Source organism: Chamaea fasciata, unplaced genomic scaffold (genome assembly GCF_029207755.1).
Source record: "Chamaea fasciata isolate MVZ Bird 193981 ecotype frontalis unplaced genomic scaffold, bChaFas1.0.hap1 SCAF_3, whole genome shotgun sequence".
Taxonomy (NCBI): Eukaryota; Metazoa; Chordata; class Aves; order Passeriformes; family Sylviidae; genus Chamaea; species Chamaea fasciata.
This window is the reverse complement of record NW_027094088.1, coordinates 10161211-10185618: the sequence shown is the minus strand read 5'-3', so window position 1 is coordinate 10185618 and position 24408 is coordinate 10161211. Positions and strand designations below refer to the sequence as shown.

At 40.7% G+C, this 24408-nt stretch overlaps 1 protein-coding gene across 3 annotated transcripts in view; it reads right to left on the bottom strand.

Annotated features, from left to right (window-relative positions):
• Positions 1–253: 253 nt before the first annotated feature.
• Positions 254–24408, bottom strand: part of EFEMP1 (EGF containing fibulin extracellular matrix protein 1) — a 45991-nt gene continuing 21836 nt past the window's right edge. For all 3 annotated transcript variants that reach the window (XM_066177904.1, XM_066177903.1, XM_066177905.1), the window contains exons 5-11: positions 12579–12701; positions 9049–9168; positions 6741–6860; positions 5223–5342; positions 3641–3764; positions 3324–3519; positions 254–1458 (exon numbers count right to left, since the gene is read on the bottom strand). In XM_066177904.1, coding sequence (XP_066034001.1) covers positions 1300–1458; positions 3324–3519; positions 3641–3764; positions 5223–5342; positions 6741–6860; positions 9049–9168; positions 12579–12701 — 962 coding nt within the window. In that variant the 3' untranslated portion in view covers positions 254–1299. The remainder of the gene's footprint in view (positions 1459–3323; positions 3520–3640; positions 3765–5222; positions 5343–6740; positions 6861–9048; positions 9169–12578; positions 12702–24408) is intronic.

Below are 24408 nucleotides of genomic sequence, written 5' to 3'. Positions count from 1 at the left end.
TCAACCACAGTGGTTCTGGCCTGTTCCAAGTTTTGTTCTGGAGAACTTTTGCTGTCAGTAAAACTAAATCTCAGTAGGCAGCAGGCTTGTCCTTCTACAGAGGAATTGTGTTTTTTTGGTCTGCCAAGAACTCATCCTGTACGGGCTGAGATCTGGATCCCTCTGACTGTTCAGACCGCAACACGGCTTTGCCAACTCCCACAGTACGTGACAATAACGGCAGTAATAACAAACTACCTCAAAATAGACCAAATACAATATGGTAAGAGATCTTTATTAAAAATTTTGTACATCAGAGGATTAACTACTACATTTTAAACAAGAAATAAGATTTTACATATTACAAAAGATGTTGCTAGTTCTTGAATTAGAAATAAATTTTATGAACACTGTACATGATACATCTGAGTTGTAAGAGCGAGAACAGGACTGAGTGCCTAAAAAGGATATAACTTAATAAGAAAATGCACTCAATTCTTAGTATACAACATAATATTTCTGGAAAAATAGTATGTTAACTTCAGTCTGAAAATGCTGCATCCCTCTGAGCAGTAACTACCAACAGTGTTCTCATGGACATTTGTGCCCTGCCTGGTGATTTCCCATTTGGAGTTTCTTTCCTTGTTGGAGACATTTTATTCCTGTCGTCTATTTTTCTTGGAGAGAGCATAATTTTATTCCATGGTATGGTTAACACAATCTGCATACAAAAACCTGCATTTCTCACAATGTCACTTTACCTCCAACCCAGATTAGAAAAACCAACTGTGATAGCACATAACTGTCTACAGAAATAGATTTTTATTTACTGTTACCTTTTGTTACAAAGTAGTTAAAAATAAGAAATATATTTTAGCTTATCAGATAACTGTTACTTTGTGTATCATTCGTACTACATATTTTTTTTCTGTTTTGAGATTCAGTGTAGCTGCATTAGAATTTAAAATAAAAACAAAACTTTTAAATTGCATGACCTATTTGGCTAGGAAGGGTGTGTGAAGTTTTACAGGATAGTATGAACATACGGTTCTCATATAAAAGCATAGTATGTATCTAGTCCAAGGAAGGTAATAAAAAAAGATTTAAATCTTTATACAGAAAGTGACAATGCCCATGTTATACTATGGAACACATCTACTAATTTGGAATTACAGGTGTAATGTGTGAATAAGAGATATCAACTTACTAAACAAATTCTTTTAAAAAAGAGAGCAAAATCTATAAATAAAAATAGTAAGTGCTTTCTTTCCGATAATATTCTTTGGCTGCTGCGATGGCAGTGGAAGGTTATTGCAAACACTAAAAGGCATAAGGTCCCACGATGATTGTTAACCTCAGCACCGAGCTCGTGCGGTAATTCAGGCTGTTCACTGTCAGCATCTCCAGGTCCACGATGTGCTCCCTGGGGCCTGACAGGGACTTCACCAGCACCAGCATTGCGCTCACTGTGCTGGTTTGCTGCAACAACAACACAACAAAGCCCAGCTCAGTCCAACCCGCAGCAACTCCCAGTGGCATCCTGCATCCGTGCTGCTCTGTCACCACTCTGTGCAGGGCTCTGTCTCAGCACAGGCATGCACTAGGCGAGGGTGCTTTTAACACTTCCAAAGGGCCGTGACTAATCTCACACCTGGCTGTGATGCAGGGAAAACTCCACCTGACGGAGGCCCAGAGGAATAAACTGTGCTGCAAAATCTGTTTCTGGTTATGCTGACTCAACCAGAGGATGTGGGAAGTGGTAATCTATCCCAGGATGGTCTTTGTTTTAACCCCATCTACCAGCTTTTAAAATAGAGAGAAAATAAGTAAAACAGGAGCCCTAATGTGTTTAACAGTGATGCAGTTTGTTCAGTGGAGGGAGACTCAAAATCTGTCTTCAGTCTCGTGGCTCGTACTCCAGAAGTTGTGCTTGTAAATGCTGGGAAATTTTGTTACTGGTGTGTGCCTCTTGCTATCCCCCCATCTTGTTCTACTTAAAAGCACTTCTTAATGTGGGGTTATGCTGCTGGTTTGTCAAACAGCTTTGTCTTTTCCAGATGATGATAAAAGGGTCAACTCCATCTTTCCCTTTGACTACAAGTATTTTCTCCCTGTGTCACATGAGCTGGGTGCACAGATGAATCCAATCCATCTGCTGCATCCAGGAGCCAGCTCAGCATTTTACTACAACAGTAGGAGTAACTTCCAAGTAAGCTTTTTGTTTACCACAGTCCTCTAGCAGGAATAAACACGTGCTTCCTTATTTAAGGCCTGTGATTTCATGTTGGGTGGCAAAAGGAGATGGGAATTGTTACTCCAAGGGTCAGTCTGAGGGCCACACTGGAGTCTAGCCCAAGTGGGACCTGCAGTGACCTTGTTTTTATTTTAAGCAAATATCTGTATTTTGGGGTAGTTAGGGACTTTTGATGTGTAACCTCAAATCCAGTGTTTTCCCCTGGATTTGTTATGTCAAAACAAATGATATATGGATGAGTAGTTCCCTATTCACACCTTGGATAAACATGGTGTAAATGACAATACCACTTGTTGGATGTAGTATCAAAAGCCCATAATCTCCTGACTTGAAGGAAAATAATTAAACATTAAAACCTCCTAATTACTGTATTTCTGATACAAGATTTTTGTGGTGAATTTGTTTTACTGAGTGTGAAGCCACATATGAAGGAAAAAGGATTTCCCGTGACTTTGTAAATATTATAGGGGTTCAAGAAAATGAGATTTCTTCCCAAAAAGCCCTTAAAAAGTAGTAGTTCTAGACACTTCCATTCATGTGCATCTACTTGAATGTATCCCACTAACAGGAAATACTGCTATACCAAGTATTTTGAACTTCCTTGGTTTTTATTATGGGAAATAAAGGTTTAATTATGTCTCAACATAAAACTACTGTAAGTTGGCCTGAGCTTAATTTGGGATAGGGCACAGGTTTCTAGAATGCTGTTATTGATTTCTTCTTTTGCAAAATGAGAAATGAAATTAAGTAATTGTACAAGGAGTCCTTCTATAATTGTGTCCTAAATAGATTTATCTAAGGTGCTGGTACAGAGAGGGGAAGGCAGGGAGTTGTTTTGTGTGAATCTGACACGGGTGTCCCAGGGTTGCTAAATATTCGTGAGTTGAAAGAAACAGTTGGAGTCACAGTTTAGGGTTTTCGGGTAGGAAAGTAAAAGGCTTGTTAAGAACTGGAAACCAAGCACACTTAGTATGGAAGCGCCAAAAAGCTGCTGAACTTTGGGGTGTTGTGGAAGCCTTATGGGGACATTTGGGGCTGTCACAAGGATGGGGCAGCGTGGAGGCACGGTCTGAGTGCCCCCAGTACTCACCCTCAGGTAGAACTCTCCATTCTCATTGCCAGACTTGATCCTGAAGGTGTTGATGGTATTAGGGTAGATGGTGGTGGCCTGGATCTGGAAGATATCAGAGGGCACGGTCCTGTCGGAGCGGATGCTCATGTACTTGTACACCACCGAGTAGGGCAGCTCCCGGCAAATGGCGTTGGACACCGGGCACACGCAGCGGCTGCCGCACAAACAGGGGTAAGAGCACAGGAAAAGACATTAAAATACCATTTTCTGGTTCATTCCATCATGTCTCCTCTTGAGGATGAGCTTAAAACCACAAGATTTAATTTTCCCCTTACTTCTCTGAGGTAAGGACATAGGGCTCTTGGCAAGGATTTCTGGGGTAACAACGGAACCCTCCATGGTAATTCCAGCAGATTTCATCCTCTCTGCATTCATTAGTGGTATCACACTCGTTTATATCTAGGAGGAAGGAGGAGGAACTGTGTCAAAGCAGATGGAATTGGGGTTGCTACAAAGGTACTACAGAAAAGCCTTCTTGTCTGTTGAAGCCCATTAGCTTTCCATGTTCTTGTCCTTGTCTTATTTCCTGGGACCCAGCTATAAAGGGATGTTCTATGCAGAAGTGGAATAAACTTGCTTATTGGGTGTTAAGCAAGACTGAATGTTTTTAGCTGACTGGAGATGCACATTAATCATATATAATGCAACTGTGGAAATGCTGTCAAGTTTATAATTAGCAAAGAACAATTTTACAGCAGAAGGTGTCCTGGAGACAGAGGAAAAATGTGTCAAGGAAGAATTGTGATTACCTGCCTTTTGCAGCTTCTCAGCTGTTATAACCTGGGTTTCATGGCCTAAGGTGCTTCATTAATGGCTACATTTTCACCAAAATAGCTTTAGAAGTAATAGTGAAAACTCATTTATTGTGCAAAGTAGCGCTTCTTCTTTTGCCTGGGAAAAGAACCCTGAAGGGAGGTGGGGACTGTGAGCCTTGCACTGTATTTATGCTCTGTTTCCTGTCAGTGCCAGAGCCCCTCTGTCTATCCACACGGTCTCCTGAATTGCACACAAGCACAGAAAGGCTTTAACCAAACGTAATCTCTTGGAAGGCACAAACAGGTTTTTAGACTCTTAAATCAACCATCCTGCAATGCTCAGTGCCAGCTGCTGCTCTTCAGAAGGGAAAGAAGTTAATTGGGATTTTGTAAGACAAAATACTGATAAGGAAGAGTTATTTTCTCATGTTTTCTGCCCCTAATTATCACACCTCTATATTTCTAAAAATACATACTATTAAATCGGGTTCCACATAACAGAAGCAATAGTTCTTGAACTTAAAATGTTGTTCTACAATATTCTCTAATAAGATGCAGAGACTTTTAGCACCACAGAGAAAAACACAAAGTTGAAAATCCCGGCATTTGGTGGCACCTGGCCAGCACATTTCTTTTTCTACACACAAATTATCTGAGCTGCTGAAGGCTTGCATTTTTTTTCTCCTGTTATCAGAAGAAACATATCTTTAATCTCTACTGTGACTGGATTTAGGAATCTCTCTGAAAAGAAACATGATATAAAGCCATGTTTCATGTCTGTAAAAAATGACCTGGATTTATTCAGGGATGTTTATCTCAAATTTAGAGCCACTACCTTGACATCCAAGACAAGTTTTACCTGCGGGTTGCAAAAACTGAAATTTTGTCCTAGGAATCCAAAGGACTTGGAGTTTGAGCTGAAGGATTCAAATGAAGTTAGAAGATATTTAATGATTCATCAAATGCTTTATCAACATATCTTCTGCTATCAGCACAGTAATCCTGTCATGCAATACAACCATTTAGCTAGCAATCACCCTTAGCCTTGCCTGAAGTGGTGTAAGTAATGCAGGGCTGAGCCTGCCAAGGGGAGGACACTTACCTTGGCATGTCCTGCCTCCTACTACCTGGTATCCTTCGGGGCACACACAGGAGAACTTCCCTGGCTCGTTGACACACTGGTACTGACATATGTAACTTGAGGTTCTGCATTCGTCAGTGTCTGCAGAGAGCAAAAGAGCTTTGTTTTATTTGCTTTTAAAATTTACCTTGTTAAAGAATGAAATATAATAGCTAAATACTTGGGGAAAAGAATCTAAAAAGAATTATCCAAAACCTGAAATGTGCTGCTTAACACCTTGAGAATGGAAGGGTGAGCTCTTCTGGGATTTTGTTAGTAATCCTCCAAAAGAAGAATTTTGGATTTGAAGAAACAGAAGCTAAATTAGACTTCAGAACAGGTTTGGGAAAATAACTTTTGAAATTGCGTATACTTGCAGTATTCCAAAATGTGATGACTTTGAGGAAAAAACCCACAGCTGTGAGATTAGTTAGTAAGGCAAAAATGTTGCCTTTGTACCTGTGCCCTACACTCACGGAGTAGCTCTCTGGGAAAGAGGGAAAGGTCATTTTTTGCCTTCTAATAATAATCAGTGGATACCATTCTCCTGCTTTTTTATCCTTGTGTATCCATCAGTCCCTCGTGAGGGAAGCCTGGTGTGAAACAGAACTGAACAGTGTATGCCATCATCAGGAGATGAATTTAAACCCATCAAGAGGAGGGCTTGGCTTGGAAAGCACAGAGCTCCCTCCTCCTACCTCTGAGCTGAGCCCAGCTCTTGGGCTGGGGTCAGGGATGTCCTTGGAGGCTGCATACTTGCTGTTCCCTGTTCTGTTCAAATAGGATTAGCTTAAGCAGCTTGGCTTAGCAGAGGGAGCATCTGTAACAGCTCTTCCAGCTCGTTGGGGAGGGCAGGGGTGAAGCAGGGACCTCTCTGGCTCCAAGGCTGGTAGAAAGGATGTGGGCTCTAAAGGTGAGGTCATCATGTGTCCAAAAGGAGATTAGGGCATTCCTGTGGAGCCTCTGGCAGAGGAAATAAAGTGTTGATTGTATAATCATCAGAAGACATTCTGTTTGTGTACACAGGCTGCAAAGCATCTCAAAAGCACACTTGTTGCTCCCTTAAAATTAGAAATTGGAGATTTTGTTTTCAGAGGAGCCTAACAACACACAAAATTGCCCTTGTTTTTGGTGTGCATTCCTTTCCGATTCATTTAATGGTCATCAGCATTAGACCACCCACAATTCCAGGGAGTTTGTGCAATCAGGGTTTAGAAACCTCTTTCTTCCCACTTGGGATCTGAAGCGCAGCAATCTCTATCCTGTTTTGCACTTGCTATAGAGACCCATTCCTATCGGTACCTGAAAGCAGCTGCAGCTACTCAGGTGTGAAGTAGCCCCCTTTGTACCATAAAAAATAAGTATCTTAAGGATTTTGGCTACAAACTCTACCCACAGGGTGTCTCCACTTCAATTCTGTCCCTTAGTTCACAGAAAGGCTTCTGGGAAGACAAAAACAAACAAAAAATTTGCTTTTCCGAGACAAAAAAATAATCCCACCTTCACAGTTGATTCTGTCACTGCTTAGCTCAAAGCCTGGATTACACTGGCAGATGAAAGAACCCAGGATATTGTAGCACTGCTGTGCACATGGGTTGTTGGCATCACATTCGTTTATGTCTGAAAGAAAAAATTAAATATTTATCTTGTGTAGGTGGTCATTAGGCTTGGTGGATTAGTCCTTAGGCTGGGCCTGTTGCTCAGCAGAAGCTCAGTTGGCTCTGTCAGTGTAGATCTGCAGTTGCTGGAGCAATGTTAGATCTGTGCTTTACATTCCATGTAAAAACCATTATTTTTCCGGGAATGAGAGTTATTCGAATGTGTGATGAATTCTCCCAAAAATGTTTAATGTGGCTATTAAACTCCACATTCCAGCGCCTTTTTTTCAGGTATGAAATGCCAAGTCTCTATAAATAATTGATATAAGGAACACATACTGATAAGAGCTCTCAGCATGCAGTGGTTAAGATTTATTTGAGCTATTTATTACTCTGAAAATTTGTTCTTTTAAATTCCTTTGCAATTATAACATGAGCCTTTGAGGCCAGTAGAGTTCTGTGGAGCTCTAAGGCCTAGACCATATTGGGGGAAGGTATTTTTCTGTGCTACATTTTCCATGGTGTTGCCCATCCCAAGAACATTTTGAGGACACTGGTATGAGAAGAGAAGCAATTTTTAATGAGAAGTTTATAGAAGTCTAATCACCTCTGGAATCTATAGCCCTTGTTTGTCACAGACTGTTGATTTACTGCTGCTCCTGTCAGTCTGTAGATTTTAGTGTTTCCCCTTGTACTTCCATCCTGCATGTTTTCCATTCATGTTTGTGTTCATCAGATATCTCCATGAGTAGAGAGCTGTGCTTGGAAAAAGACCTTTGAGTTCATGTCTTATAAATGTAAGCAACACTGTGCATTTACAGATACACCTAAAAACTGACAAAGATGAGGCACTCAGAAGAATGAAACCAATGAAGAGGATATGAATTCTCTGCATAATGAACCTCCTAGTCCTGAAAATGAATGATAATAGGGAAAAACTCACAGCAATGTCCTATTTTTTCCCTCCGAGTTAATTTCTGGCAACAGTGCAAAGGATGTACATCATTCCTCCTCCAATACTACCAGGAGGAAAAAATTAGGTGGCCAAAGCCCCAGTTCTGATAATTTTCCTAGAAATATTGACCTGTTTTCAATATAGGCAGAAGTTGTGACACAAATGTAAAGTGTAAATGTACAGCTGTCAAGTGTTGCTGTGGCAGATGTGAGAATTTATCTTGATGCAGCAACCATTCATTTATAAATCTTCTCCTTAAGCTTTCCTCCCCTTTACCTGGTAGAAATGTGCCTGATGAGGCTGGGAGTCTGGAAAGCCAGGGAAGGGGTGTTTGGTGAAGTGCTGAAAGAATCCACCTTCCATCTGAGCCATGGAAAAGCACAAATAAGTGCCTTTTGTCATGTGGTTCTGTTGTGTCCATGGGCAATTTTTAAAATCCTATGATTTGGTGAGAATCAAGCAATTCCTGTCTCAGTTCAGAGCTGTGCAGTGTCCCAGGGTGCTTGATGAGGTTTGGCAATGCTTGGAAGGGATAGTGGAAGCTGGAAAATGCAGCCTGATTTTTCTATGTATATAATACAGATTTTATACACAAAAATTACATCTATTAAGAACTGACCATCTTCACCCTCAGTCTCTTGATTTTATAGCCATTCTCTCTGTGCTTCTGCAGACAGAGTTACCTTTTATTATTACTGTCATCTCTCTAGAATAGATGTTATGATTTCAAACTTGATATCAGTCCTGAAGTTTAACTGTGCAGCTTCCCTTTGTGTTTTATTTCTAAGGGCAACATCACATCTGAAGGGTCATTCTTAATGACCTTTGTTTCAATTTTTAACTTTTTCTAGATATTCAAATGTGACCTAAAGACTTTCTTTACCATGTGCTGAGGGTAATTACCCTTAACTGCAGAGGTATAGTTTTGATTCCCTTGATTCCCAGTTCTGGCCTTTGTTGTGTGAACTGGGAATAATATCAAAAAAGTCAATAATAAAGCAGAGCTGAAAGAATAATTAAATCTAGGATTAAATACTGAATATAAGGCTTTAGATGTTCCTTGGAAATCTGCTATGCCAACAAAAATAGCAGGTGCTCAAGAAAGCTCTAAATTTTTCTCCAGCCCTCCTGTAATTCTTGGATCACCGGCAGAGGAGCCTCTCGGTGCAGTCGCTGTTTATTTCCTTTCAATTTGCGCCGTGGCAGTCGTGTGCTGGTGTCTGTGTGTCTGGGAAAGCTGCTGAGGAGTCCTTACCTACACAGGTGTGGTTGTTGGATGCCAGCTGGAAGCCAGCATTGCACTGGCAGTAGTAGGAGCCGGGGGTGTTCACGCAGCGGTGGTGGCAGTACGGGGGCAGGGTGCACTCGTCGATGTCTGGGGCACCAAAAAACACCAGTTAGTTCACATGGAAGCACAGCATTTCCCTGCTGCTCTCTCCAGTCCAAGGAAAGTTAGTTGCACTGGATTAAAAGCAGGAGGAAAGCTTATGTGAGCAGGAGACTGCTTCCATGGATATTACAAGATATACTTCAACTTTTCCTGTAAGTGAATATTTTGTAACAAGTTTTATGCTCCTCATCTTCACCGTGCATTCCAACTTTATTTTATTGACTCAGTCCTGCAGTAGTGCTTGGTCTGGTTCATCTTGTGTAAGTAAAACTCAGTGTTTTGTTCAGTTTTTCCGGATCCCTCATGATCAGACATGGTGCTGACCAACACAGCCAATGCAACTTGGAGCTCATTTTCCCAAAAACTCGCATGCAGCACTCCTGGCACATACTAAATCTTTTCAGCTCCATTAGGAACAGTTCAGATTTTCTGTGCAAGTACAGGGGAATGGCAAGGATAGAGAATTAATGGGCCTGAGAAGGAAACAGGTGGTTGTGCTTCCACAGGGATCCCCAGACCCTGCCTTGCTCCTCAATGGTTTCCCATTGCTCCCATTCCCCTGGCTTCCTCTCCTGGATACCTTCCCACCGAGCAGCACCACACCTGGCTGTGCCGCTCAGGCACTGAGAGCCTTCCACAGCCTCTCCTTGCAGGTCAGCCCTGCTTTTGAGGTGGAGCAGTCTGCCTTTCCAAGAGTCAGCATTCCTGGTGTGCATCAGAGCAGGGCTTTCACCTGCCAGCCACACAGAACGTGCACCACCCCATTCCCTTACCCCTCTGCATTTTAAAAGGCTTCCCTGGAGCCTGGAAGAGAGAGTGACTTTGGTTTTGCCTGGAAAACATGTTTTATTATTCCGTTATCGTGTGTGTGAACCGTGGCCTGCTGGAGCTTGGTGAAGAAATCCACCGCCGTGCTCCGGGCTTGTACACAATGGGACATTTCAAAGGATCAACACTCTCACAAATCAGACCAGTATTCACTGGAACAAAGAAAGGCACTTCCCACATCCATGCCAGATCTTGAGTTTCCTACCTCCAGCTGTTTCCACCATAGATGTGTTTAAAAAGAGGCCAAGAATTTTTTTTTTATAATGAAGAACGTGTTTGTTTTAATATCAAGTGAAAAAATAATCTTTAGAAGTTAACCCTTTCTTTGTCAAATTTAGAGCTGAACTTAGTGGAGTGTTTTGGATGATTCTGAATGAAAAGACTTATGCCGGAAAATTCCTGGCTATCCATACAGTAGCAATTGTCACTGTAACTCTTGTTGCAGAGAGAAATTTGGAAGTGGAAATGGAATAAATTAAGGAGGCACAGTAGATTTCTATCCTTGACTTTTTACAGAACTAAGCTCTTTTAAGTAACTTTAAAAAAGTAGGATTATACATATGAGCAATCCTTTGGTACATTTATACACATAAATGCTTTCAGGATCTGGCTCTTCTTCAGTGGGAATTTTCCTTGTGGGATTAGGCACATCAGCTCTGAGCAGATCTAAGGGCTGAGATTCATCTGATCAATTGGGCCAAATCTGTTTGAAGTGACGCTGGAAAACAATTCATTCTCTCTGCAGTCATGCATTTCAGAAAAGACTAATTTGGCAAGTTGTGAACAAGCAAATTAAAAAAAAAAATAGAAAAAAGTCAGAAATTGTTAGTGAATTTAGATTAAAATCAATCAATTGTTAAAAATGTGTCTTTTTTTCTCCCTCTACCTTCAAGCCAAAATAGTTTGGAAAAATTTCTTTCAAATTTGAGAAACATTTCCTCCCATATGGAGAACCTCTATCAAGATCTGGCCCCAAGAACATTTTCTGGCTAAGCTGTTATAAAATCCCCAAAGACAGGCTTTTTTCTGAAATGCTGACAGTACTAACTGTTGGGATGTACTTGTAATTTAGGTCAGTGTGTAATATGTAACACAGGTGTTATTCTTGGTTTTGACCTAAATAGGAGAAGGGAAATTTCACTTTCCAGACATCTTCATGGATAGATTTAGATGCAAAAATGTGTTCACATTTAGGTATAAGGGTGTAGGACTCTCATTTCTTCTCAGTTCTATCCTGTTTTCCAGTGAGACTTTCATTTAGGACCATGGGTCTTGATATCAGAAGTGCTGTTGCATGGCAGTAATATAATTTATCTGCTATATAAAAAATCTAAATAAACTCCAGATATTAAAGAAATTAATCCATGATCTTCCCAAATTATTCCTCTAAACCTGTTTACTCTACATTCCAAATTAGTCATCCTACTCCTGCACAGAGAACTCAGAAAAATCAGATACACCTGTGTTTATACCAATTTGAGAGTTCAGAGCCTGATCTACATTTCTTAGGAAAGAGGTAAGAATTTTTGGGTTTATTTCTAAAGCCCTTGGATTGGAATCCTGAAGAAAGAGCCATGCCCAGAAATTGCAGTTATTCTAGCTGTGTGCTAAAATCTTCTTTGTTTCTTACCTATGGCCTCAGCAAGGCTTTCTGAAGAGATTAAAAATAAAAATTTAAAAATTCTTTTATACTTTGAAATGCAGGATCCCTGGAAGAGGAAAACCCTGAGTTCTGTTGAGGAAAAAACCCCAACCCCAAACCCTTTTCTCCTAAGCTGCATAAAACCAGTGCAGTGTCTTAGAAGAAACTCTCTTCAATATCATCTCCTGATGTGTAGATGTGACTCTCTTCCTTCATAGCTGTTTTTATTATCTGACAAACCCAAGGCTTAAGGCTGGAGTGCCTCTAGAAACAAATTATCCATTGAAACGGTGATTAAAGAGGTGTGAAATGCAGGCTGAAGGAACAGGGCGATGGTACTTTGGCGTTATGTCCCCCCCACCTGAGGATGGGCAGGAGAGATGCAGAGTTTGCCTTGCACTTGGATTTAATTCCATGCTATGCTTGCATGGCTCCCAAGGGTGCCAATAGCTTATCTTGGCACGGAGAATAAAGCCTGCTCGGTTTTAGAGGCTGCAGCTCTCCTGTACCTGCATTCAGAGTTTCCATCTCTTTCATTTGTGCTCATAAAGCTGAGTTCTGGAGCAGGGCTGGGGGAGGGAGTATTCCACGGACCCAGAGTTGAGTCTCAGGGGAAGGATGTGCTTTGCTGCCATCGGGGACTCGTGCCAATATCTGGGACACTGGGCAATGCCCCAACACAAACAATCACACAATGGGAACTATTAGCAAAACTCAGCTTGTGAACTCCAAGTGTTGATTATCCTTAAAATAGCTCCTCATCCCATGTTTTAGTGATTAATTACTGTGGTAAAGTGACTATTCCATTGCATTCCAAAGTGAGACAGCTGTTTCACACCAGGCATACCCATCTACTCTACGACCAATATAAAGTTTGCAACTGTACATAATGAAAGAAAAACACTGAATGAAAAGCAACACTTACCAACACACTGGTCCCCTCGTTTCTGGTAGCCTGGAGGGCATTGGCAGCTGAAGGACCCTCTTAAGTTGACACACACTTGGTCAGCTCTACAATTGTGGGTTCCAGTTGCACATTCATCTATATCTTTACAAAAATGAAAACAAGTGCAATATTAGTCATTACATTTACTTAAGGTATTTAGCCTGTGGAAATGCTTTACACATATTCAAGCTACCTATAAGTGCAGGCAGAAAAGTTCAAATGCACTCCCAAGGTGTCATCTCAACACTTGCAGCTATCAGAAATCTTGTAACGTTTCGATTCTCGTAAACTGCCCTCGTAGATTTTTTTAGATATGGTTATTTTAAACATTTGTTTGTCAAATACCATTAATATTTTAGTCTAGAATTTTCTCTAAACTCCTTGCAGCTTCATTATATTTGAATCATTTGCCTGTTTTGTTTTGCTTTGGTTTTTTTCCCACGCTGGTTGGATGTTTCATGCTGAATTACTCCAGAAAATTTCAGCAAATGTAGTTCAGCTCTTTCTCAAGAAGGAGAGGAGTTAGAAATATGTTGTTTTGCTGGTACTAAAAGGACTCTGCTGATCTCTTGCATGGTTCCTGTGCTCCATGCTTTGGACAGGAACTTGGAACTTGGTATGTGGTGGCCTTCTCATCAGGAAGAGATCGGCCTCTTGTCATTCCCATGAAAATTCCCCTAATTCAGTCAATCTGTTCAAGTCTCTGGAACCAGTTTATGTATGTTTGTATTTGCACAGTACAGCTAAAACTGCAAGTTCCAGCCCGATGCATTTCAGAGTAATTCAGGCAGCTTTTAGTTTGCACTCAATGCAGGTTTATACAAGTATAAAAACAGCATTTTCATTTTGCCTGCTCATTATGACTCCTGGAGACACTTAATTATAATTAAACTGCATGTGCTGACAAATGAATTACAATTTGCTTTATCATCTGAACATCCAAAACGTTGGAGAGCTTTTTATTGTAACATGACACAGTACAGTGAGATGACTTTTTAATTTTGGCATCGTACACAATTTGGAGACTCTAGGTTGAATAAACAAATTCCTTAAAACTTATGATCTCTAGTTTACAAATCTCAGCTGACCTCTCTATTTGTATAGGCACTGGGGATGTTAGAACATCACCAGTGGCAGATTCTGGGTGGTGCTTTGGAAAAAATGATGGATTCTTTCTCATAACAAATGAAAACAATTTCTACCACGAGATTCAATAAAAAAATAAACCATCAACAGTTTGAATTAATTCTCAACATTTACCCTTTCCCCAAACGTCCAAATATTTTACATACATCTTCCCTCTATTCGACAGGGAAGCTAAAGGCCTTTTATGTTAGGCTGCTCTTTGCATTTCTGCACAGTGTCAGTGCTGAAGCTGCTGTGCTGGTGCAGGATTAGCTGAGCTCACTCTTGTGTCCTGACACTGAAAAGCACATTCCCAGGTGTGAAGACTTTTGGGGACTACAACTGGCTACCTCCTGCCACCCCAACATCAGGCAGCTCAAGGCAAGTCTTTGCAGGGACCTAGTGAGCTTTGTACTCATGGTTCCTACGAAAGCTGGAAATAAAATACTTGTACAATTCCAATCCTTTTTGTTGCAGACTGTGCCGGAACAAAGAAAGTTTATTTGATCTTTAGGAGCTTCACATATGAGTAAACATGAGTTGCCTTTTAAGATGGATTAGTTAAAATGCATTGAATAATAAGCTACGCCAGCTAAAATGATTCATAGATTTACTAATGTACTCATGGTCTTGGGCTGTACCTGATGGTAAGTTCAGCTGGACAGAAAAGCAATTATTCCCAATTATTGCCTGCTTGCTGCCTCTCCATCTGGAAACTCTTGGAGGGTTTTGATGTTCTGGCCAAGACCTGGGTTTGTAAAAGGTGGGAAGTGAGGGTGGGCAGGACAGCAGCCTCCTGCTTTGCCTAGGGAAGGGTGGTAAGGTTGCCGTGCTTAGAGTGAGGCTGCTCCCACCTGTGCAGGGAAGTCAGTGCTGGTAGAGCAAGGCTGGTGGCCCAAAGGTTGTGTTTGAGGGAAACATAGTGGGAGGAGAACAACAGGCACCTGGAAAGGTTTCAGTGCTGGCATCTCCAGTATTGCAGTAGTTACAGATGTGTCCTACTGTTGTGACTGATACAGGGGTGAGGAAGTGAGGGAAGATTTCTGGGCTGAAAGCAGTGCCAAATGTGGATTGTATTGGTGCAATCCCAGAACAGCCCAGCCCTAGTGGAGTATGGGAAGGAGCACTGGCAGATTTAAGCAGTGATGCAGCAGCTCTGCCTGTGAGCAAGGCCAGAGAGGAGGCTCCAGCTCTTGGCACTCAGTGTGACCCAGATCACTGTCCATCACAAACAGTCTGTTTGCTAGCTGTCCAGAGAGTTATTGGAGAAATAGAGATGTGGGAGTCATTGGAAGGAAGCAAGAGCAACACAAGTTTCCTTGGCATGTGGCCGAGCGGCTCAATTTCTCTCTGAGGTGGTAGAGGCAGAGTTATCCATTTACCGATGCACACCTACTTTGCCCATGGGAAAAGTCATCATCCCACACTGGGGACTGGGGATTGATCTGGGATTCCCACTATGTGTCTGTGGCTCTTGAGTGGGTAGATTGTCTATCTGCAGTTCTTCAGGGTCTTACCAAATTCAAGTTTCCAGACTGTTTTCCCACTTATGTCCCCCCTGTAGGGAAATCATTCACTCCCAGGTCTTCATTCTATTATTGTAAGGACTTATTTTTCCAGTTGAAATCTGACTTTTCCAATCCACGAGATTGCTAGATTTACTATGACTCTTGCTGTACCATCTGACCTGACAGTGATCTTGAGGTTCCATCAAATCCTGCTTTTAGCCTGTATCCAATATGGGAATGAGATGGGAGTTACATGAAGCATAGATTCTTCCCTAAATTCTAGCACCTCATTCCAGTTGATATTTCTTGATAGAATCCCTGGGCTTAAGTGTGAACAGTAAATGAGGCATTGGGAATCCAAACTTTTGGTTTCTGCCTGGTGCAGACACCCGTGGCCATGATTTGGTCTCTGAGAAGACACTGCAATGTGGGGCAAGGGTGTGATACAGGAACATCACAGAGCTCACCAGCTCTGATCCTGAGAGCAAGATAAATTTATCTGACCTTTTCTCTCTAGCACGAATGTTTAATAATGTGTTACGTGCATGTGTATTTATAATAATTAAAAAAAATTAAAACAAGGCTCTCCACTGCACACACTTGTCCCTCTGGGGAGAGAGTGAGAGAACAAACATGTGACAGCTGTTTGTCATGTTGCTTAATGCACTACTGGAAAGCACTCAAGATACCACAGTGATGAGTGCAGTATAAGAAACAGATCTAGAAAGAAAATATGGGGCTTTTACAAGCTCATTCTTGAGCATCTTTCCTCTACATCCTCTTTTCCAAATTTAGTGTCATCATGATAAAGTTCATCTCCAGAACTGTTTCAGCAGCTCATCCCATAGCTGAGGCTTCTGCCTTAAGCAAATATCTTGCCTGACAAGAAAACACCTGAAAACATTCTTAAATCATTCCTCATCAACTTGGTTTAAATTTCATTTCTAGATGTTGTACAAGCATTTGTTTGTCCAGGTAAGCCATATAAATTACACCAGTAACTAGTAATGAAAGTGATCTGCTCTTTCTTTTTTTCTTTATATTTTCTAATCTCAGCTAACATTTCTAAAGGTTGTGCTGTTCACTACACATAAAAAAAAGGCTGTAAGTTTGTATTATGTAGTTAAAAAACCTGAACGGTGTTTGATTATTGATGCATGCAGCCTGTGAAATATAGATTAGTTCTTAAACTCTCTCTGTCTCTGAGTCTGATCAATGATGTTACTCAGATTTTTATTCCCAGACAGTTTTCCTCTGGACAGTTACATCCTGTGTAGGTGGAAAATTCCTTTGAAACATCTTTAACAATCCTTTTGCAGATCAATCTTACTCAAAAATGGAGCTGGGTTACCTTCAGTGTCTTGATCATTGTAATAACTGAACTCAGATAATTACGTAGTCTTTCAGTAGGCCACTCAAAATCAAACTTATTAAGGGATTTGTTTGTACTTTGGTTAGCAAAAATATTTGCAAAATGGGTTTGGATTGAGTATTTTCTGTCTGTTGCTTGTAAGTATTACATCCAGAATACTCCACTGTAAGGATGTGACAAAGCACAGAATTCAGGTTCTCTGAACACTTGAATTCAGATCCATTAAGCATCTATGACAGAGTCTTTAGTCTCACTGTTCTTCTTGCTGGCTTGTGCTTGGTCAGACCTTGCTGTGCCCAGAATGGGTTGAGTGGTGTGGGCCTCTATCAGGTTGCTGTATAAAATCCTTAAATTAAAGTCAAAGTCAGAGTCTAAGGAGAAGTGGGGCAGAAACACAACAATTAAGGACAGCATGTCTCAATTAAATGACGTGTGAGCTTCACTGCTCTTCCAGAAATGTGGATTGAAGTCCTCAACTGTGCTGTGGTAAATAGGGTAATTCAGACCCCAGTGACTCACCCTAATGTAAATACTGCCTTTTGCAACAGTTTCTGGGGCTGTTCTAGAAAGTTATTTTGCGACACTTTGCCATCCCTAACTCTCAGCAAGTTAAGAGAATGCTCCGAGTTGCAGAGACAAGTGGTCTGAGGTTTGCAGGGTGCTACAGCCATAGTGTGAGAACCATGGAGGGCAGCAGAGCTTGCTCCTGTATTCCTTCAAAGTATAAATCAACTTGCATTTCATAGTTTTAATTCCACAGGCCTCACTAATGGCTGTACCCAGTGATTCCCTCATTTTCCAAAAATGTGCCCGCACTGCCTCTTGAAGTGATTTACACAATTCTGTCCCTCCACTGCTGACTTTGGCAGCCTGCTCTGTATTTCAACCACCAGTTGTGTACAAAAAATTTTCCCTGACCTGCTTTTTAGCTATAGCTTTCCCTTACCTTTGTGTATGGCTCCCTCTTTTAGAGGCAATTTTTCTGCTTCTCTCCTGCGCTCCATTCTCTCAGGCTTTTATCTAGATCCTTAAAATTTTCTTGCTAGTCTCTCTTTCTGAGCTACAACCTTGGCTCTGTGCCCTTCCTGCTGTGACTCACTTTTCCCAAACCCCCTGACTCATGCTGCTTGCTCACTTATGCAACAGCTTAATCTCTGCAATTTGCTTCATATCATTAGAAGCAGAACATAAAACCAGGAGATGCATTTCACCAGGGCTTCGGACTTTTAGAGAAGAAATGCTATCCACGTCCACCTTCATCTTTTTCAAAGCACTTCAAGCTTTTCTCCTCCTTTCCAGCACATACCTGTATGTTGTGCTCAGAGCTAGAGAAACATTTTCTTAACTAACTCAGGTGTGTCTTGCTCCTGTGACTGAGGTGTTCAGCTTGTTGCTACTCACTGGCTCTCAAAATATTGCAATATATTACAGCATCTTCTTACTCTCTGTGCATATCCTCCTCTGTCCAAACAAAACGTTTCCAGGTTGCTTTCCTCTATCCTGGTCCATAACAATCTTAATATTCCACCACATTAAAAAAAAAAAAAAAGGCTCTTAAAATATTTTATGGTATTGAAATTCATATTTCTGTCCCCACCAAGGAGCACCAGTGAAGCAGCCTCTGAATGGGTCACAGGAATTCAAATCCCTGACGGTCCCACCGATGTCAGTGTTGCACGTGTCATGGACTGCAGCGAACCTGTTCTCAATTTGTTTTGAATGTAAACCATAAATATTTTACTTAATGGGTTTAAATTTTTTGAGTTCTCAGTGTGAGTGAGGCCAGAAAATGACTTGGTCTGTTTTTCTAATGGATTCATCTGAAGAGCAAACACCAGCTCTCACATCAGCAATGGCACCAGACAGTCTGATATCAGACACACAACGATCTACACGGTGCTGCGACATCACTGGCAATTTACTTAACCTCAGTGTTCTGTCAAAACTTTCCCTTTCTGCCCACTTCATTAACTTTTATTCTGTCTTTAAGATGTTTTATACTGGCATCTTTCAGAAAGAACCACCTGAAGATAACATACTTGGAGAAATTAGACCTCTACAGTTCATCCATGAGTATGGGCTTTTTTATTTGACCAAATTAAGTATTTTGTCCCTTATTTATGTTTCTTGTATTGTTTTTGCAACTGAAGCCAAGCTCACTGCTATGTAGTTTCCTGGATCCTCCCTGATCCTTTCTTACACATAGGAACAACATTAGCAACCTCCAAATTCCCTGGTTCCCTCCCCAGCCTTAGCAAGCTATCAACAATTTCTGTCAAAGGCTTTTCTATTTCCCTTGCTACTTCCTTCAAAATTTGCGATGTTATTCATCTGGGCTGGATGCCCAGACAGCTTTTAACTCATTGATGTTGGGAGGCTGTGCTTTGTGGTGGTAGAGCTCAGCATAAAATCTGTTACATAACATCAGGGCAGGAGACAGCAGGAGATGAAATATCTGGAGAAATTTCCCATTCCTGGAGTGGCAAAACCTGCTAATGCAGAGACCTTCACTCCAAGTGCTGTCACTGTCCAGTGGTGTCATGAGGGATCCTCTCTAATTCTGCACAGCTCTGCAGCAGCCCAAAACCTCCCTCTTTTTCGCTGGTTTTTCCCTTTTAAATTTTCCTTTGCCCTTTCATGTGAGGTATATTGGCCTGATTGCCCTGGTAACAAGTTTTCACAGTTGAGTGACGGTAACCTGCACAAATACTTGTTTGCACAGGAAAAAGAGATGTGAGAGCCAAGACCTACATTTAAGCAAACAGGTGAGGTAGAATGTTTAAATTAATGAGATTTTCCTGAAAAACGGCACGACTCCTTTGGTGTGCAGAAACATTTCCCCTCTCCAGTTTGAGAGTGCAGAAAAGCAAGTTCCTTGTGGATTCATCTCTTACTGCTCCTGGATGTCACGACAGAACACAGGAGAAGGAAAGCATTGAAACATTGATGTGGTAAATGTGCAAAAAGAGAATTGAATGCACTGCAACTCATTGTGTGATTTTTGTATTTGGACTGCAAAAGTGCGAGCAACTTCTGTGGATCTGGGCAAGTAACCCAAGCATGGTGATTCCAGGAATGGAAAGGTACAGGAAAAGCATTCTTCTATTAACAGAACAGAGCTAACAAGCTGTTGTAAGTGAGCCTGCCATACAGTTTTCTGTCATAATTATCTGTTGTCTCTGGTATGTCCAAAGCAAATTGACTTATCACACAGAACGGCTCAATAAAGGAGTGAGCCACTGCTTTCAGCACTAGAACATCTCCCACATGCTTGCCAGTGGCAGGCAGCTGAGAAATGAGAAAAAAAATGAATGGAGCTTTGAACTGATGCATTTGAAAATGCATTTCTTCCTTTCTCCTGCTCTTTCCCTCCATATGAGATGCTTCTTCCCTCTCCAGCACACTCTGGGAAGTGCATTGCACATGGGAAATGGCTTCTAATTCAAAGATCCTTTGGAATTAGATGGATACACCTCATTATCCAACCACAGCCACAGTAAATAAAATGAATGTGACACATAAAATATTGGCCAAGTAACACAGGAATTAAAATAATCACTGCAAGTGAGAGTGGTACGGCTGATATGGTGTTAGTCTGATACAAGGCCACAAACTATTCCCGGAAGAGTTTTCTATCCAATGCTACTTTAATGTGTATCATTAAAATAAGAATATGGACAATAATGTGTCCTTGTGTTTAAAGTTTCTCAAAGGGAAGAGCACTTTAACGCCCCCTTAGAAGATCACATTGTTAACTATTAGTCTCCCCACTCATCAAAAAGAAAAGTATTCCATGCTTTTGATGGATCTAGATTCATTTAAAATAAATGGAGTCATTACAATTTACTAATTTAGAGCAATGTATCTGTGAGTCTCTGAGTGCTTCAAAACATGAGTTGTCATAATGTTAAACTTTTTGATTTACATTTTGCAATAGCTTATTTTTACTTTCACTAGAGTATTTCCTGCTGTTGCTTTCTTGTGATTTTATGCTAGAGGTCTAACAACTTGTGCTTTTTGGTTCATGCCTGCCCAAGTGAGGATCACCCACCCATGATGACCAATACACTTGGACAGTGCTCAAAAACAACAAGGGTGGATTAAACTATTCCATTATTGCAGATGAAAGAGCTCTCCCCGACATCTGGCATATCATCTTCAAAACTGATATGGAACATTTCCATAAATTCAGCTTAACATTGTTTTTGTGAGTGTTCCAAAGTATTTTTAACATGAAGAAATAGCATACAGACTAAATTCCTATTTGAAAGTAAATGTCTTGTTCTTATTTCTAATTCACACAGTTAATAAAAAAAAGCTAAAAAGTGGGGGGAAGGGAAAAAAAAGAGAATGTTCACTTAACTTGAAGCATACTGGTTTGTTTACTTAAGTTAATGGAAAAGCTAGTCAGTGTTTGATGTAAAGCTGCCCCCTTGCTTAAAAGAAAACCAAACAACTGCTTATGAATTATGAATATCTCCTAATACTTTCCAGAATTATCTGAAGGATGTATTTTTTTCTTAATTATGTACACTTAAAAGTTCCAAGTTCCCTCTTCATTTCCATTTTGTTTATTTCTCTCCTTGGAAACCTCATAAGCATTTTCCTTTAGCTAGGCTTGACTGAACAAAATATCACTGCTACAACCTGTAATATTGGGGAAATCAAGGCCTGAAAGCTCATTGTGGTTTTTAATTAGGAAGTTGAAGCTCATTAAAGCTTTGCAAGCCTTTTCACAGCACTTAAACTGGCAGCTGCTGGATCCCTGCAAAGGAAAATATAAATATCTACCCACAAAGTAAGTTCAGGGCACACTTCAGAAATTAACTTTCTGAGACAGCTCAGAAAACAGCCCCTGCAAAACACGTTGCTTGTCTTGTATGCTGGCATGTCTTCCACTGGTTTAGTCCCAGTTAGAAATACAGGATCCTGATTTTGGGGGTTTTGTGGTAGTGGATGTGCAGCTGATCAGAGAAGCTCTGCTGACACAAGAAACAAGGGACCTTTAGAAGGAACTTCAGATGTAGGGCAAGTGACTTAGAATATTTGATATGAGACCAATTTTATCAATACCATCTCATTCCCCTTCAGCTTTTGCAGGCTGAATGAGCCTTTTTAGGAATTCTAGTTTCCAGGCTGAGAACATTTAAGTTCAAGCCGAGTTCAATAGCAACTCTCCAAAGGAGAGGGCTTATCTAAATGATGATATTGTTTTTAGCACTAATCATCCTATCTGTTGGCAGTACCAACATGCTGCAATCTCCACAGCTCCCCACATAAATAAGCAGATTCCTGATGCTGTTCCAGTTTCAGAAATGCCTTTGAAGGCATTATGCAGTTCTGAATTTTTCCTATGTGGTTATGTGATACGTTTAGCATGTGGCTGGACGTACCCACAGATGCCTTGTTTTGTAGAAATGTATCTAAAACATATTTAAAGTATTATTTGCATGCACTGGGCTGTGAAATAGCAATGGTTAAAAGAAATTCTCACTTTCATGCCTTCTATAACTTTTGAATGATAGAAGAACAAAAGCAAATTATGGAAATAGTACTTAAAAAAAGACACATCAGTTGATTTGGTCCAAAATATACTCTAGGGATGGGAGGGGACTGGAAGAGCTGGGATAGAAAAACATGATGTTCAGGTTGCACAGTTCAAGTGAAGTTTCTGAAAGGATGTGCAGAAGTTAAGGTTTCTGTGGCAATATAAATTTGACTATGCCAAACCCAAGCAGTGTTAGACAGTTCTGATCTAACAAAACCATCAGGAACTGGATTTTAGAATTTTTTGTTTGTTTGTTTTGCCCTAAGTATTTTTATTAACTGCCCCCTCCTTAGAACTTAAGTGGGAAATTCAACATTCCATGTAGTTCTTCACATGAAGAGGGCTTAAAATTGAGTTTGAAGTTTAAAAAATTCTTTGTTTGAAAGAGAATAGGTGCAAGAGGCAAAGCCAGGCAGAATCAAAAGTGAGGCAGAAGCATCAGGGGGAAAAAAAATCAATCCTTTGAAGGTAAAATTAAAAAAAAAAAAAGTAGTATGAATACTAATGAAGGAAGGAAAATGAACATGGGAAAAGCGAGACCGGAGCCCAGGGGAGGTTGTGGAAAAGGGGAAATTGATGAGAGGGGTAACTGAAATAAGCTGAGGGTGTGCAGCCTGCTGAAGTTTGTAAGTGAGAGCGGTGCTTGGGAAGTATTTGTTGTTCTTTCAAAAACCTGACAAAAAAATCTGAAAACTGAAAATTATTATTATTTTTGGCCCTTCTCTAAGATTTTTCTGGGGCTTAGCCACTTTTTTTTTTTTTTCTGTATTTGGGAACAAAAAAAAAAAAAAAAAAAAAAAAAGAGAAAGAAAAAAAAGACACCAAAAATACTTTGTTCTTTCAATGAGTCAGTAATAAATTAAAATGAACATTCTAAAAACCAGAAGTTTCCTTGGGAAGAGAGGGCTATTTTTTCTTCCAAATTTCCTTTGCCTTAAAATTGGGATGTGCTCTGCTCTCAGGCTGATGACCTGCCTTCCCAGCTGCCTTTAAGCAATCAAGTAGAAATAGCAATTGGGACAGCTTGGCTTCTTTCTTTTTTTTTTTTTTTCCCCCTGGTGTTTGGCTGGGAAGTTACATGGGTTTGCCTCAGAATAGATGTGCTTCCATAAACCTGGCACTTTTCACTGAAAATGAGATTTCAGCAATGTTTCCTAGAGTAAGTGGAGAACTCCTGAAGCATCCTGAACATCCAGCTGCAGGGCTGGTGGGAGGGGGAAATGCAGCAACCTGCTTTGTTTGCCTGAGCATGTGATTTTTTTTCTTTTACTTTTTAAAAAAATACCCTGTGATCTTCACAGACTCCTGGCGAAGCTTAAAAGGTTAGTTTGAGAAGGGAGTGGCTATCATTTGTTTAGAAAATAAATAGCAAAAAGTAGGCCAAATACCAGTAAAGTTCCAGTTTTAAAATATTAAACTAACACACAACATTGCTGACCTGGAAAGGTCACATGAAGTGGGAGAAAAGATGTATTTAGAGTGATTGCCGGGCAGGACGTGGGATCGCTCACTGACTTGGCAGTAGATACTTCAGCTCTGTTTGCTGTTTCTAATGATCCTTATTTGCTAAGTTCTTAAGTTTGACGAGATCTATGCTTTATTTGTCAGTATTTACATGGTATTAAGCAAGTGCATAAATCCCTTCAGAGGATAACTAAGGCCTGCTTTTCCTGCTTCATCTTTGGATATAGACAGGATGCTCAGAAACCTGGGAAAAGGGAGGCTTGGAGGGGGTTTTCCTTTGGGGAGTGCCATCAGATAACAAGGTTATTTGTGACAAGTTTAAACTTGCTGAATCTGGTGGAATAGATTCAGTGCTTCCAAATCTATCAGTGTGAGAGTGAGGAAAGAATGCCTGCTGAAATGACAACAGAGCTGTTAGAATTCCTTCAGAAGAAACAGGAAGATTTAATGGAAGTGTAAAGATGTCAGCATCCCTCTCTACGGCCTGACTTTAGGGCTCTTGGCAAGCATGGAGGAGAAAACCCAACGCAGCAGATAAATAATTGCTGCCACATCATCCCAGCACATCATCATCACTGCTGGATGAGATGAAAGGTATTTACAAACCAGAGGCTGCCAGCAGAACACAGGCAGCCCCAGCTTGATCCAGCTCCAGTTGTAATCAATAGGAGCCTTCAGCTAAACCAGAGCCTGAAAAAGAAACTGACTGCTTTTTGAAATGTCCTACACGGTGAGTTCTGTAAAGCAAAGCTGGAGCTCAGCAGGAGTGGGACATGGAAGGATGCAGTGGGG